The sequence below is a fragment of the Eulemur rufifrons genome, chromosome 27 (genome assembly GCF_041146395.1).
Source record: "Eulemur rufifrons isolate Redbay chromosome 27, OSU_ERuf_1, whole genome shotgun sequence".
Taxonomy (NCBI): domain Eukaryota; kingdom Metazoa; phylum Chordata; class Mammalia; order Primates; family Lemuridae; genus Eulemur; species Eulemur rufifrons.
The window spans coordinates 30,085,631-30,102,608 of record NC_091009.1 but is presented as its reverse complement, the minus strand read 5'-3'; the positions used below and the strand labels follow the sequence as shown (position 1 = coordinate 30,102,608).

Sequence of the window (16,978 nt, the reverse complement as noted above, 5' to 3'; positions counted from 1 at the left end):
CGCAGCTTGGTACGCGGGCGCCGAATGATGACGTACAGCCGGAGCCTGGAGGTGATTGGTTTCCGAAGAGGGGCGTCGGCCACCAACGCGACTCGGAATCCTGGCCTAAGTCCTCGCGAGAGCAGCGGCCTCCGGCGAGGGATGGCCGCGGAACCGGGCGGAGCTGGCCTGCGGCTCCCGGGGCAGGCTCACCGGCTCGCGACATGGCCCGGGGTCCCGGCCCGCTAGACCGGCCTCGCCCCGACACGGTCGCCATGCCCAAGAGAGGAAAGCGACTCAAATTCCGGGCCCACGACGCCTGCTCCGGTCGAGGTGGGCAAAGGGGCAGGGACGCTAAAAGACTAGGGTCTAGTGGCGGGAAGGGGGCTGGACCGTGCCGAGCCGAGCGCTCGCCTGCCTGCGGTGGGAGGGCGGCTCGGGCCGGGGACCTAAAGCGAGGAGGGGAAGGCGGGGAAGACACTGAAGAGAGGCCTCTTCCTTGAGGGTTGGTGCTGTGTTTCAGTGACCGTGGCGGATTATGCCAACTCGGATCCGGCAGTCGTGAGGTCTGGACGAGTCAAGAAAGCCGTCGCCAACGCTGTGCAGCAGGAAGGTAAGCTTTTGGTGAGCCTTTTAAGGCTCAGGCCTAGGTGTTTTATTTTCACGGGATTCTGTCTCAATGTTTTTCTTGCAGTACTCTGGGCATCTTCCCATAAACATGTTTGCTTTTCTCAATGTTTACGCATATATTGGGGGTGGGGGAGGGTTAGCCAAGAGTAGCAGTTCTGTAGCAGAAATATTTTAGTTTTGCCTTTGCCTTTAAAAAAAATATTTGTATGCTCTTCTTAAGTTTCCACTGCTTTCTTCTTGGGCAGTAGTCTCTTTTCCTGTAGTTCACATATATTTTACTCTGCAGTTTGCTTCCGTGTGTAAATAACCTTGGAGTGTTCTTTACCTTTTCCGGTGTTTTTCTTGCTTTCAAGCTTTTTATGCATGGGTCCCCAAGACATGTATTTTATGACACAGTCTCCAGCCTAGTACCAGGGTTAAATTGGATCCAATTCCTCTTAAACATTGCTCCTCAGAACTTATGGGAATACAGCTCACCTTTTGTTTTATCCTGCAGGGTTCATAGTGGAAGAATTATGCACTCCCTTCAGGGCTGAAGTCAGCACTTTTAAGGACTCGTTGGGTCCATTGCTTTCCAATTTTTTGTGTTTAATATACTAAAATTTCTTTCTTTTTTTTTTTTTTTACACTTGGTGACAGTCTCAGCTTTCTCCAGCAGACCCTCTCACATTGTTTTTTTTGTTTTTCTTTTTCATTTTCATGATGGCTGCTGGTATCTTGGCTAAGTTGTTTGTATTTCTGGGTGTAACTGTGTGCCATCTCATTCTCCCCTTATTTTCTTCTAGTAAAATCTCTCTGTGGCTTGGAAGCTTCCCAGGTTCCTGCCGAGGAAGCTCTTTCTGGGGCTGGTGAGCCCTGTGACATCATTGACAGCAGTGATGAGATGGATGCCCAGGAGGAAAGCATCCATGAGAGAACCGTCTCCAGAAAAAAGAAAAGCAAAAGGCACAAAGGTACGAGGGCTTGCTCTCTTTTGACTTGTTAGTCCTGTCTGTGGTGATAAATTGAAGCTGTTACTTTCTCAGTAGCACAAGGGGAGATGTAAGAAGCGATACCAGGGGAGTTTGGAGAAAATATGGCTCTCAACTAAAATCTTGGTAGTGGGACAGGGTTTAATACTCCCGAGCTTTTTGCTTTTGTCTAAATTTAAAAGGGAAGGAGATTGGTAAGAGTTAGTAGATTCTGGAGCTGTGAACTGGACATTCATTGAGTACACGTTATTATTAGGTAAAAACGCACATAGCAATGTGAAAACAAAAAGCCTTTGCATTTCTGTTTTTCTGAATGTGTAAGGAGGCAGAGATATGATGAAAAAATGTTTTCCCAAATATGTGGATTTTATGAAACCAGTTTTATTTCACATAAACTTAGATATCATGGGCTTTTAAATGTTCTGCAGGTATTACTGGCTGCTTCATGTCTAATAGGTAACTGTGGGAAATAGAACAGTATGTGATGCTTACATCTTAATGGTGACAATACTTAATAGAAATGAAACAAAGAATAATAAACTGATGTTATATAACCAACCATGCCAAACCATCATTCAGGTTCCATATTTTGCTCTGGACTTAATGAGTCAGAATCTCTTGGGGTGGAGCCCAGAATTCTTAAAACTAAAGTGGTTCTGATGATCAGCTAGGTTTAGGGGGAAGCTGATAAGTAATAAATGATGTGTGTATTTTTGGTTTCACCTCTACTTGAGAATCAGGTAGCAGATATTTGTATATGTTAGAATATATTGAAAGAATCAATAAATTAATGAACTGACATTGCTTTACAATTATATCAGTTATTGCCAGTGATATCTCTCTTTTTCAGGATCCAAAAATTAATACAGTTTGAGCATTCCAAATACAAAATCCAAAATGCTCCAAAAGCTGAAACTTTTTGAGCACCGGCAAGATGCTCAAAGGAAATGCTCATTGGAGCATTTTGGATTTCTGATTTTTGGCTGAGGGATGCTCAACCAGTAAGGGTAATGCAGGTATTCCAAAATCTTGAAAAAGCCAAAATCTGAAACATATTTGGTTCTAAGCATTTCAGATAAGGGATATTCAACGTGTATTGACATTCTGCACACTTATTTGTCCTTAATTTCTCACTTAAAATCCATCACTATATTATTAGGGAATTGTCTTGGGTTGTGGGTTTTTTTTTTGTTTGTTTGTTTTTTGATACATTCTCCTTAGACTTTTTGTTAAAAAAAATCTTTATTGAGATAGAGTTAATTCTTTTAAATTGTACAATTCAGTGGTTTTAGTTTGTTCACAGAATTGTGTACCCATCAACATGATCTAAGTTTGGAACATTTCCAAAAGAAATCCCATACTTACTAGGATCTCTCTTCATTCTCTCCCAAACCCTGTCCCCACCCCTGGGTAACCACTAATCTACTTTCTGTCTTTATAGATTTACCTATTCTGGACATTTCATATAAATGAAATCATATGATATGTGGTCTTTTGTATCTGGCTTCTTTCACTTAGCTAATGTTTTTAAAGTTCGTATTGTAGCATGTATCAGTATCTTATTCCTTTTTATTGCTTTTTGTTTTTCTATTATGAATAATGCTGCTATGAATATTCACGGACAGGTTTTTAAGTGGATGTATACTTTCATTTGGTTAGGTAGGAGTGAAATTGCTGGATCATGTGGAAACTCTGTGTTTAACTTATTTTGGGGAATTGCCAAACTGTTTTTCAAAGTGGCCGTACCATTTATATTCCCACCAGGAAATATATGTGTTCCAATTTCTGCACATCCTCACCAACACTTGTTATTGTCTGACTTTTTAAATCTTGTTGTCTGACTTTTTTTAAATGTAAATTTAAATTTTTAGAGACAGGATCTTGCTTTGTCACCAGGCTGGAGTACAGTGGCACAATCATAACTCACTGTAACCCTGAACTCTTGGGTTCCAGTGATCCTACTGCCTCAGCCCCCCCCCCCAAGTAGCTAGGTCTACAGCTGTGTACCACCATGCCTAGATAATTAAAAAAAAAATTTTTTTTGTATAGATGGGGTCTTGCTATGTTGCTCAGGCTGGTCTTGAACTCCTGGCCTCAAGTGGTTCTCTCACCTCAGCCTCGCAAAGTGCTGGAATTATAGGCATGAACCACCCAGCCGGGCCTGAATTTTTAAATTATAGTGGATGTGAATGGCTAATGATGTTGAGCATCTTTTCATGTGCTTTTTGGCCATTTGTGTATCTTCGTTGGAAAAATGTCTATTCAAATCCTTTGCCCATTTTTAAATTGGGTTATTTTTTTATTATTGAGTTGTGAGACTTCTTTTTATATTCAGGGTACCAGTCACTTATCAATTATATGATTTGTGGCATACAGAGTCATCTTTTGCTCCCTTGCTCCACTTTACCCCCATTAGGTTCCTCCATTCTAGCCAGACTGCCTTTCTTTTAGTTTCCTTTTTAATGAAACATACACAAAAGAAGAGAGAATAGCATAATGAGCCCTATGTAGCCATTACCCAGCTTCAACAATTATCAATTCATGGCTCTCTTTGTTTCAACCATTATTCCACCACCCCTTCACACACACTCTGGATTATTGTGAAAAAAATTTCCCGATATCCTATCGTTATCTCTGTAAATATTTTAGTGGTTATCACCAAAAGATAAATACTCTTAAAAATACCATTATAACATCTAAAGGTCTTAACAGTTATTTCTTAATATTATGAAAATCTTGTTAGACTTTTCTTTTTATTGCTGTCATACATTTTGTTTTTCTAAGTAAATTGGCTTCGTGTTAGCTCTTTATTTCATGTGCTTTTCCTCTTAATCTATGCCTATCAAAATTCTTCATGTCCTTTGTGACTTAATCTGCATGAAGCTTTCTTTTACTGATTCCATTTCCCTCATTTTGAAATTTCCTATGTATTCTATAATTATTAAATTCTGTAATTATGTGTGAAACACTGGGAATTCTTCAGTATTTACTGAATTTTGTCTCTTAAGACAGAAAATTTTTTAATAGCACTTTTCTTTGTAAAAGTCCTTATGGGTCTCAGTAGAGGAAATTCTGATAGTTACTTGCCTTTCAGAGAAAGAAGATGTAATGTGGGAGAAGGTGGGGCCCCAGATATGGTAGACTAAGCATTGGAATGGTTACTGGAAATTAAAAGAATGGATAGGAACCAGAAAAGAGGATGTTGTTTTAGACATATTGGTCTGTGTTGTGAAAAACCCAATGCAAGAACCTGACCTAATGCAAGAACAAGAATCATAGAGCTGTAGGAAGCAGTTAGCTAGAAAATCAGAGATAACTTTGGGGAAGTAGTGTAGGGGCTTTTTTGCCAGGAAAGAAGACTGGTTTTAGGACAGTTTTATGACTATGTATGAAATATAGGTTAGGGTGAGGATTAGTTCAGATTTAGGTGTCTTTACAGGGTGTGTGTTGTTACCTGCACCTGAGAAGTATAGGGGACCTCAGGGTCAAGAGAATTAATACTAATGAGTTCTGAAGGAGCAGTAGTTAGCAATATGTTGTCTAGGAGTGACTGAATGCTTCTGGCCAGGATCATAGGCCAAACTGGCAATGAAACTAGAAGAAAATAAACAGGTTTACAGGTAAGGTTATCTGTAAATAGGTTATATAATAGATAACCAGTTACAGATAATAAGAATGCATTGTAACTTATCTAGTGTCCTATTTAGTTTGCACTTTGAGGTTTCCTCATACTATTTTAAAGTCAATGTTGTTTTTTATGTGACCAAACTGAAGAACATGTTGGGTGAGTGGGGACTTGGAGGGAAATCAAGGGCAGGGTTTATAGTGTGCAGCTGGAATTTGGAGTCAGAAAACCTAGGTTCTGATTACCTTGACTAGGTGAAAATGGACATGATAATATTTTCCTTATTTCCATTGAAGAATTATTAGAGTTGAATGGTTAGTGTATGCAAAGGCACTTTGGAAACTTCAAACTAGGTTGTAAATGGTCATGAAACAACATCTATTCACTTGAGCAACAAGAGGTAAGTTTCCAGCAGCTAGGTAGGATAAATGGGAAATGATAAGTGTGAGGGGCTTCCCTGGACCTATTTAAAACCTTTTTCTTAACGTTGCAAGCCCTGGGAGAATTGAAATGATTGAGTATCTTTAGATATGTGTGTAGTAGAATATCAAAGATTATCATTCCTATTTCTGTTTCAGAAGACCTGGACGGGGCTGGAGGAGAAGAGTATCCCATGGATATTTGGCTGTTGCTGGCCTCCTACATCCGTCCTGAGGACATTGTGAATTTTTCCTTGATTTGTAAGAATGCCTGGACTGTCACTTGCACTGCTGCCTTTTGGACCAGGTTGTACCGAAGGTGCGACCACAGAGAGCTCACTCCATTATCTGTGTAGCTGATTTAATTGCTGTTTGTGATTTGGAGCTACTCACTGGATGGTGACCTCTTTTTACTTCTTCTGTTCCATGTCTGGGCATGACCCTAGCTTTGGACTTCCTGAGCCCCTCTCTAATTTAAATTTGATATTATTAATTGTCCAGGTATTTGTCTTCCCTGCGGCTGCTTCCTTTCACCCTCCAGTATGCACTTCCAGCAAAAAGTTTTGCTTCAGGTGTCAGAAGGAACTGTTTTGACTTTTCCTCAGAGGTTTGTTTTAGCTAGAATGGTCAAAAGCTACAGATGCCAGTCTGCGTATCTTTCCAACTGGATTAGTTGTTTCTTAGATTTGCCAGTCATCTTGAAGTATCATAGTTTTGGTGTTTGTGCTGTCTTATGTATAGTTGTAGTGGTAAGGAGTGAGTGAAGTATTTGATTAGTAGAAGGGCTAGCTTTTGATGCTTGTTGTGGAAGTGTATGGAGATTGTAAACTGTCAGTAAAGCTGTGGTGGGAAGGGGTGTTGAAGTAGAAGGCGCAGAGAACTTGCTGAGACATCTGACAGGAGAACCTGGCGGCTCTTCTCCAGTACAGGTTCATTTTCAGCAAGCGAAGTATATTATACTGGTATCAATTCAGAGAGCTTGCTTTTTTGTATAGTGAAAGGGTGACGATTTAAACTTTTAAAATGGACGGAGAAGTACAGTATTACAAGGCAAAGAAGCAAAAGTTGCTGAGAGGTTGAGATGATGATTTGTCTATGTATGAGCACTGGGGACAAGCTAACTACTGGCCTGTGTAATAGTGCAGTGAAGTTCACACAGAGACCAAGACCTACAGCTGGAGAGACAGGTCACATATTGGTAGGAGTAATGTGTCCTGTTGCAGGCACTACACGCTGGATGCTTCTCTGCCTTTGCGCCTGCGACCAGAATCAATGGAGAAGCTGCGCTGTCTCCGGGCATGTGTGATCCGATCTTTGTACCATATGTATGAGCCATTTGCTGCTCGAATCTCCAAGAATCCAGCCATTCCAGAAAGCACTCCCAGCACATTAAGGAATTCCAAAGTAAGTGAGAATTAGTGTTGGGGTTTGACTAATGGACTCTTGTGTGGTGGGCCTGTTATTATGGCTTGTCTCCAGCTTCTTTGATGGGGAGGGCTGTAGGTCCCAGGCTGCTAGCAGACTAATGTAAACTTTAGGGCTCAGAGGTTTCACTTCTCCAAGACATTCCTGCTATGCTGGTCTGGCTTATCTTTACCTTAAAGCTTTCTTGTGCTTTTAGCGTATTCCTTATTCTTTTTATTTTAATTTACTTTCGTGCATCGTACATTGGACCACTTCAGATATAATGGTTTTGATGGTTTGGGCCAGGAAGAGCACAACTCAAATGGTAGCCGTATGCTATAATTTTTAAAAGGTACTTTCAATCATGGTACAAAGATATAACATGAACAACTCACTAATTTTCTAATGCAACCTTGACATCTGGGATTCCTCTTTATTGACCTCCTTAAAGGATTCTGGTGTAGGCTTTACTTCTTTAGCATTTACTAAGTGCCCTGTGCCAGCCTGTTGCCAGGCTCTGTAGTAGGTTGTGTCAGAGATTATAAGGTACTCTGATTCATAGACCTCAGTTCTCTAAAATTCTTCCTGTGTTTTAGGCTATTTTAAATTCAGGATTTCTCCGGTATTTTGTATTCCTACATTATATTCAAGTTTCCAGCATTCTTCTAATTTATAAATAGGTCCACTAGCCTTTGGTCCATTCTCTCTTTCCCTTGCTGAAATCTAGACTAACATAGCAGATATGATTATTTAGGGAAGTTGATGTCTCAGCCCTTTTCTATTCAACTAATACCATGGTCTAAATTTCATATCTTCAAGTTTGTAGATAATTTTTATTAGTCTGTTCCTACCCACAATCTGATGTTCTACAGCACTTCTCATTCTCTTATACTTTGTTTTTATGGTAATGGGCATTATATAATGATTCTTCTCCCCTAGTTTAGCTCTAGCGTGATAATATTCTACCTGATACATACTAATTTAAAAGGGTACTATTGATTTCAAGATTATCAAGATTCTCCCCTGGCTTGCAAGCTGAGGTGGTCAGGGCCATTGGCTGAGCTGTATGTAATATCATGCTAGCTGGTGGATTTAGGGCAGGAGTAGAATGCTGGGAGAGTAGGATTTCACCCGGCAGCTGCTCCTGCTTGTAATATGAGTGTACAGTGTATCACCTCACATTTACAGTGTCCCTCTCCCCAGAAACATTTGATAGTATCAGACTAGCTATGGTGAGGGTGGGGATCATCCCTAAGTTAGTCGTGCCAGGAGTGAAGCAATTGCTGGGAGCAGAGCAGCATTGGGCAAACTCCTCATGCTTGACACATCTTAGCGGCTCCAGTGCACAATGCAAGTGCTACTGCCTAAATTCTAAAATATCCATACCTTCATATCCCTATCACTGTGTATTAATTTTTTTTGAAGTGGACTGTATAAAGCCAAAGTGGAATGAAAACTAAGGTCTTAACCCAGATAGTAAGCCCAGGCCATGTGGCTGCTTCTTCTGTGCCTTGTTAGAGATCTTCTGAAGAGGGTGTGGGACCTGCAGTGGCAGGTGTCCCATGCATGGCCTTGCCACTTGTATACCCACAATCGCATGGCCTTCAGGGAGTTGCCAGCATGCCTAAAGGAAGTTGTCCCATGTTCCTAGACTCTAGCTTTTCGCATTTGATTCCCCCTCTCTCTCTTTTCAGTAGCATAGCTTGTGTGGGACACTGGAGCCGTTGTGATGGCAGCAGAAGTGTTTTCCCCTTAAAGCCAAGCCCATTATTTTTGATGGAACAGCAGGACGTACAGGGCATGTCTGAAGGGCAGGACAGCTGGCACGGCGGACGACCCACCCCTTATCCCCTGGGAGGTATTTCACTTCTTGTGCTTAACCCTAGCTGTAGCCTGACTTTCACTGAGGGGCTTACTCTAGACTGAATTCAGCCTAGCTCAGTCGTTTCCATACCGGCTGTCTGCTCCCAGAAGGTCCTGAGCAGTTTGCTTCTGTTACAGGGCCGGCCTTCCCTGGCTGCCTTATGGTCTTGTTATCATCTTGCCTGGTGGCTACTGGCTACCCTTATATTTTAATGTAGAGGACTGGCCTGGTGAATCAGAGAATGCCCCGGTCTCTACGTATCATGTTTCTTTCTGTCTTTAAAGATGAGAACAATAGGGGTTAATGTCAGTAGCCTTTGAGGTTGACTTGTATTGGTCCCTCTTCTTCTTACTAAACAGCCCTGGGATTGTCTGTTTTCATGTTGCACCAGTGTCAAGTTGGGGGTCTGTCTGAGCCAAAGTAAAATCTCGGCATTAAGACTGTGGCTGGCTTTAGAGCTGTCGAACAGAGGATTTTGCTGATTATTGTTTTGTTACCTTATAATGTATTTTGATTTTTTTTTTTCTTTTTTCTCAGTTTATTTTATTTTTACTTTCTTACAGTGCTTACTTTTCTGGTGCAGAAAGATTGTCGGGAACAGACAGGAACCAATGTGGGAATTCAACTTCAAGTTCAAAAAGCAGGTATGTGGTCTTCTCTTTGTTTTTTAGGTAATATTTTGTTCTAATAAATTTCACTAGGTGTCTGTCTTAGTCTGTTTGTGCTGCTATAACAAAGTACAGCAGACTGGGTAATTTATAAGGGACAGAAATTTATTTCCTCAGAGTTCTGGGTGTTGGGAAGTCCAAGATCAAGGTGCTGGCAGGGCCTGGTCTCTCTGTTTCCAATATGGCCCCTTGTTGCATCCTCCAGAAGGGAGGAACACTTTGTCCTTCCCTAGTGGAAGGTAGAAAGCCAAAAGGGGCCAAACCCATTGTGAAGACTCTTTTATGAGAACCTTAATCCCATTCACGAGGCAGGAGCCGTCATAACCTAATTGCCTCCTACAGGCCCCACCTCTTAGTAGTATTGCATTGGAGATTAAGTTACAACATGAATTTTGGAGGGGACACAAATATTCAAACCATAATACTAGGCATAAAATTGCCTTATTAAAATCAAATAATGTATTTCAGAACTCACAGTACGTGTTGAGCATTCCAAATCCAAAAATGCAAAATCTGAAATGCTTCAAAATTTGAAACTTTTTGAGTACTGACAAGACACTCAAAGGAAATGCTCATTGGAGCATTTTGGATTTCAGATGGTCAACTGATACAAGGCAGATATTCCAAAATTTTGAAAAAATCCAAAACACTTATGGTCCCAAACATTTTGGATAAGGGATACTCAACTTGTAATGCCATGAAAAGAAAAGGAAGAACTATTCTATACTGAAATACACAAAGATAACAACCTAATGTAGAGTAAACCTTGAATGAATCCTAGATCAGAACAAAGAGCCTGGCCAGGCACAGTGGCTCACACCTGTAATCCTAGCACTCTGGGAGGCCGAGGCAGGCGGATTACTTGAGCTGAGGAGTTTGAGGCTAGCCTGATCAAGAGCGAGACCCCATCTACAAAAAAACAGAAAAATTAGCTGGGTGTAGTGACATGCACCTATAGTCCCAGCTACTCGGGAGGCTAAGGCAAGAGGATTGCTTAAGCCCAGGAGTGTGGGGTTGCAGTGAGCTACGATGATGCCACTGTACTCTAGCCGGTCTAGCCGGGGCTACAGAGTGAGACTCTGTCTCCAAAAAAAAAAAAAAAAAAAAAAACAGAGCTATAAAAGACATTTTGGGGGCAGTTAAGGAAATTTGAATATGCCATGGAAAATACAAATCATTTTCTTATGTGTGATAATGATATTATGGTTATGCGTGAGTGTCTATTTGTGCTGAATTATTTAAGGGTGAAGTGTTAACTGTTACTTTCAAATGATTTTGGACCCCCTTCCCTCCCAGAGTGTGTATGATTTTTATATGTGTGTTTAATGAGGGGGAGAAAGTAAATATGGCAAAATATCCCATGATAGAGTATATGTAGAAGTTTACTGCAATAATTAACTAACTTTTCTGTATATTTGAAGACTTAAAAAATGATAAAAAGGGGGAAAACTTACTGTAACAATGTACTGAAGTTATTTGCCTTAATTTTGTCGTCGTTGTTCAAAGCTAGTGTATTTGTAAACAACAATAATTTACATGGTCTTATTTCTGAGGTAATTTGGGTAAACCATGAGAAGAGGGATTGCCAGAAAGGCTTTTAATCTTTAGCAGCTTCATTTTTTTTCCGCCTGTCATCTCTACTTAGTATGTCACTGATGAGATACGTTACAGATACAGTTAGTTATCTGTCACTTGATGGCAGGTGAGTTATAGATAAATTTGTAATTAAAGTAAACCATATTTTCATGTTGATTTATTTCAAAAACAGGTGTGAGGAGGAATTTTGGCTCTGGTATTTTGCATTTAATAAGATTCCCCCAAATCTGTGATATCCATTAGACACTGGTAGAAAGTCCACCACAGGACCTTTCTGGAAGGGACTGAGGGCAGTCTTAGCAGTGGTGAGACGTGACCAGGAGAGACCAGGTTTACTGGAGGAAAGTGAATGCTGAGACTCCCTTAGTTCTGAGACTTGTGACCCCTTTGTTTTATGGTGCCTAGAATTGGGTGGCCACTCTGCTTCCATCCCTTTTGTGCAGCAGGTGTTCCTTGGAGTTTGACAAGTTATAAGGAATCTGTAATCTTTCAAACATTGGAGAGCCTCTGATGGAGACTATTAGTTTCCATTTTTGATCAGATGGTAAGAAGTATCATCTAAAGGAAGCATGAACCCGTTGCCATATTTCCTCATCCAAATATATTTCCGATTTTTTCAAAGGTCAGGTTTTCTTTGATCTCTGTATAGAAACTAATATGTATATAAAGAGAGATGAAATAACAGAAGAGCGTATCTTGCTAGCTTCAGGTGAGCCATAGGATTTTCACTGGGGGAGAATTAGAACCATATACATTTCTTCTAAGCCAGTGGTCCCCAACCTTTTTGGCACCAGGGGCCGGTTTCATGGAAAATAGTTTTTCCACAGACTGGGGGTGGGGTGGAGTGGGGTGTCATGGGGTGGGGGGGTGTGTAATGTGGAGCTCAGGTTTTGATGCATGGCCTGTTTCCGAACAGGCCATGGATTGGGAATGGGCCATGGCCCTGGGGTTAGGGACCATAGTTCTAAGCTATTAGATTAATTCTCAGTTCTCTTCAGTCCCCTAGGTTGAAGAGCAAGTGTATGGGAGGATTACAGCCTCCCATTCAGTATGAAGATGTTCACACCAACCCAGATCAGGACTGCTGCCTACTGCAGGTCACCACCCTCAATTTCATCTTTATTCCAATTGTCATGGGAATGATATTTACCCTGGTAAGTAGAGACTCAGGATGTCACACTCAGCTCTTTTATAGACTCTCACTATAAGTAAGATTTGATAGAGATTTATAAATTTAACCATTAAGGGAGAAATCTTTGAAGAATAATAAAAATGAGTCCAAAATCAGTCATGTATATTAGGAACAGACAGATTTGTGGGGATGTTAATTATATCTGAGAATATTTTACCTCTGTTAACGTCTCTGTAAGACAGAGAATGTTTTTGTATTTTCATGTGTAGTGATCATTAATGATTGAGAAACATTACCCTGTTAGGAATAATGATGAGACACATATATGAGCACTGTACGTTAGGACCTTGAGGCAAACATACAGGGTCATAAATGGGATAGTGAAACACAGGGTGACCAGCTCAGCTCTGTCCTTTGTGTGATGCTGTCACTGTTCAATGCTTACCTGAAAATTAGATTAGTAACCAGTGTATGTGCCTCTGGCATATTTTTTCCAGGTTTTAAAAATTTTTTGTTGGATTGGCAGCTGGAGGGTTCATGTAATTTGTCTTTTCTGTATCTTCGGCGTCTATTCAGAGATACATGGGGTTCCCTTTCCACAATGAAAATAGCTTTTTTTAATGGTAAAATAAAAAATGCATGTTTCATGTAAAGAATTTAAGTAATATATAAGATATATTGAGAAAGTAATGGTGACTTAGACTTCCACTATCCTGTAACTGCAATTAATCTTTTGGGAACTGTTCTTTTAATGTGTCTGTTAATGTGTACACACCCACTCTCTTAAATAATTTTGTATAATTGAGATTATGTCATACATGCAGTTTTTATTATAAGTACCTCTCTCTTCTCTCTAGGTTAAGCCACATTAATGACCTAGTTACATACTCACACTCCATGTATATCATACTCATACAATTCTATACTGACCCACTGACACACACACACACACACACACACGCACACACATTTAGAGATTTTGTGTTTTCTTTTACGAAAAATCAGATCAGGTTTATGTTTCATGCATCTTGCTTGACTTGCTTAAGAATATCTCATCAAAATCCCTTTAGGCTGTCTCTTACTGCTCCAACCCAATTTTAAAAAGTTGGCTTTGATGATAGTCTATGTACATGTATCTTGATTTATTGATCCATTTGTGAGGCTTTCTTTTTTTTTTTTTTTTTTTTGAGACAGAGTCTCACTCTGTTGCCCAGGCTAGAGTGAGTGCCGTGGCATCAGCCTAGCTCACAGCAACCTCAAACTCCTGGGCTCAAGCGATCCTCCTGTCTCAGCCTCCCGAGTAGCTGGGACTACAGGCATGCACCACCATGCCCGGCTAATTTTTTCTATATGTATTTTTAGCTGTCCATATAATTTCTTTCTATTTTTAGTAGAGATGGGGTCTCGCTCTTGCTCAGGCTGGTCTCGAACTCCTGAGCTCAAACGATCCGCCCACCTCGGCCTCCCAGAGTGCTAGGATTACAGGCGTGAGCCACCACGCCCGGCCAAGGCTTTCTTAATATAGTTTAAATATATGAAGCTGAGAAGACCTTATAAAATCATCCTTAATTTTTTATATCTATACACAGGTGTTGGTGTTATAACTTAGAGATTAATCTTGTGGTCCAGCCAGTGTAAATTATGTGTGTACTGTTTCATTTCAGAGTGAGATGTTGGAAACCAAGGTTGTGTGAGTTGGATACTGAATTTGCTTTTCCCTTCCAGTTTACTATCAATGTGAGCACGGACATGCGGCATCATCGCGTGAGACTGGTGTTCCAAGATTCTCCTGTCCATGGTGGTCGGAAACTGCGCAGTGAACAGGGTGTACAAGTCATCTTGGACCCAGTGCACAGCGTTCGACTCTTCGACTGGTGGCATCCTCAGTATCCATTCTCCCTGAGAGCGTAGTTACTGCTTCCCATCCCTTAGGGGCAGCCCTGAGTCTAGTCCATTAGTAATCAGATTCCAGTTTGAAAGGAGCAGCTGGATTGTATATCTGATTAGTAATGCACATGCTCAGGTTGCTGGGGCTCCTGTTGGGGGAGGGAGAAGTGTTGAATCAAGAGGAGAAACAACTATGATTTATAAACATATTTTAATGTAAAAATTTGCATTTGAAAGGAGTGGCCCTGTTTTCTGTGTTAAAACCCCATTTGGTGCTATTGAGTTTGTTGTTCTTTATTCTTTTATCCCAGCGAAAATGGTTGATCTTGTTCTAGGGAAAAATTAAACTCTTAAATCTCCAAACAAGGAAGTTTCAGCATTCCCTTATGGTTCAGAGGAACTTCAGAGGCCTAAATTGTTACTACTGTTGCTTCCAATTTAGCTGCCCTTCAAATTCAAGTGAATATTTTATCTTCTCTCTTTACCCTTCTCTAGAAATAAAGCAGGTGACAGGGTTTTCAGAATCTTATAAGATTGACTTGTGTATCTTTTTTAAAAAATAATTTTTGGATATTTATTCCATACATATTCTTTTGCCAGTTTTGAATTTTAGGTATTTTTTTGCATGAGGCTGATAGTGGTGATGATGACTTTGTACCCTTGGTACTACACTAGGAACTTTATATAGTATGTTTAATTCTCAATCTTGCAAGGTATGATTTTTTGGTTGAGAAAACTGAATGAATGACTGTACTCATAACACCAGTAAATGCAGAGCCAGGATTCCAACCCAGGTCTTTCATTAAAACCACAAGTAGAAAGATCAGTCTCATTTTTCTTGTGGTAGATGGTGGTAAAAGGGAGTAGGCAGAATGTGTACATAAATAGAAAAGAAAAAGGGTGAGTAAAAATTTGACTGTGGTATACTTGATCCCTAATCAGCCTAAAAAGTGTATAAGATTGATGAAAAACTCTTTTAAATATGTGTTTCTAAGTTAAATGTAAAACAAACCAAGAAAGTTATTTCAAAATAGCGGTACTTTCGTTGAATTGTTAGAAAGGCATTTATTACGTTGAAGGTCATTAAAAAAATGTATTGCATGTTGAAACCAGCCTCTCGAACCATAAGCACTTAGTGACTTTGCTCTGTCCTGCACTGTGCTGCTTCTGCTGTCATTCTGTGTGCCTACAGAAGCCTGGCCTTTCATCCATGCAGAAACGCTAATGTCCTCCTGTTGGTCAAATGACTTGCTATAGCTGGTGTACTCTGAGTAGAGGATCATGGGTGTTTTTTGTTTGCTAAGAAGATAATCTTGCTGCTTGTCCCTCCTCCCATCCTCCAGATTAACCAATGAGCTGGATATTAGTTGGATATTGCCTGGAGGTGGGCATTAAGACAGTATTCTTTACAAAGGAAAATCTTGTAGGGGAAGTTATTGTGAGCCAAACTGCTAAATTAGCTTGTTGTTTTTCCTTACTATCTTCCCCACCCTCTGCTATTTAAAGAATATTCTTAGGAAGTGTCTGCTTAATATTGCTACTAACAGCTAACCTTACCCCACATTGAGGGTGGTATTAAAGCTGTTCACACAGAGAGTGTGCCTGGGTCAGTGAAAAAATTTGGGCATTTAAGTGATAAAACAACCTGAGGATAATAAGCACCTTGCAAATCTCTGTAATCAAAAGTTGCCTCTTTGAGGCAGGCTGAGAGAAGCACAGAATCCTTAGTTCCCTGAACTAAAGATGCCATGGAGTAGGAAGGAGTTGTCCTGGTGCATTGTGTATCTCCCATTTAGGAGTTACCTTTAAAAAGGGGGTGAAATAAATTTGGCTTAATTATTGTACTCTGACTCAACTCTGAGTTTTTGTGTCAGACTCCTTGCTATGACAGATAGAGTGTTAGGTATTGCCTCAGCTCTTAGCAAAATATTGTGAAACACTTGGTAAAGTATGTTATCAATGGTTCTCATGGCTGCAGCCTTCCTCTACATTGCCCCAGTTGTCGTGTCTAGTATGATTTGTATTAAGGGAGACATGATTAGTGAAAGGATGTGATGTGTCTCAGGGATTTCCTTTTGGTGAGAACCCCAGACCACCTTGAGAAGAGTTGGAACTTACTGGACTACAGTTTAAAAACTGCTTCATAATTTTCACTTCCTTAAATATATACTATGATTTTGCTTTGAGGGTCAAACAAAATTCAGTTGACTCTTGAACAACACAGGGGTTAGGGGTGCAGACCCCTGCACAGTTGAAAATCTGAGTATAACTTTTGACTTCTCCAAAACTTAATAGCTTACTGTTGACTGGAACCTTTACTGATTAACACATACTTTGTATGTTATATGTATTATACACCGTATTCTTATAATAGAGTAAGCTAGAGAAAAAATGTTACTAAGAAAACAGTTAAGGAAGAGAAAATATGTTTACTATTCATTAACTGAAAGTGGATCATCATAAAGGTCTTCATCCTTGTTATCTTCACGTTCAGTAGGCTGAGGAGGAACAGGAAGAGGAATGGTTGGTCTTGCTGTCTCGAGTGGCTTAAGAGGAAGAAAAATCTGCATATAAGTGGATCTGCACAGTTCAAACCCCTGTTCAAGGGTCAACTGCAATACAAATTTAGCTGCCATTCTCGCCCCTGCTACGCCAAATGGTGACTATACTGGGGGAAAATAATAAATGAAAGGTTATGTGTGTCACTGATCTCAACTATAGCATTTGCTGCAGATATAGAACATGCTGTGTATATATCTATAAATACATACATATGAACACATTGCATGTATATAAAAATTCT

At 40.3% G+C, this 16,978-nt stretch overlaps 1 protein-coding gene across 8 annotated transcripts; it reads left to right on the top strand.

Annotated features, from left to right (window-relative positions):
- Nucleotides 1–112: 112 nt before the first annotated feature.
- TMEM183A (transmembrane protein 183A) lies at nt 113–16,019 on the top strand. 8 transcript variants are annotated; one of them, XR_011231559.1, is made up of 9 exons: nt 113–312; nt 503–592; nt 1,395–1,562; nt 5,784–5,943; nt 6,848–7,028; nt 8,726–8,886; nt 9,456–9,536; nt 12,155–12,310; nt 14,014–16,019. XR_011231559.1 is itself a non-coding variant. In XM_069459661.1 (8 exons), exons 1-8 carry the CDS (start codon nt 204–206, stop codon nt 14,197–14,199), a joined length of 1,128 nt encoding a protein of 375 aa, XP_069315762.1. In that variant the 5' UTR covers nt 113–203; the 3' UTR covers nt 14,200–16,019. The 8 variants fall into 8 exon arrangements, 4 of the variants coding, with proteins under 4 accessions (XP_069315762.1, XP_069315761.1, XP_069315765.1 ...); XR_011231561.1 differs by having other exon boundaries at nt 8,723–8,886; nt 9,476–9,536; XR_011231560.1 differs by having other exon boundaries at nt 8,723–8,886.
- The last annotated feature ends 959 nt before the right edge of the window (nt 16,020–16,978 follow it).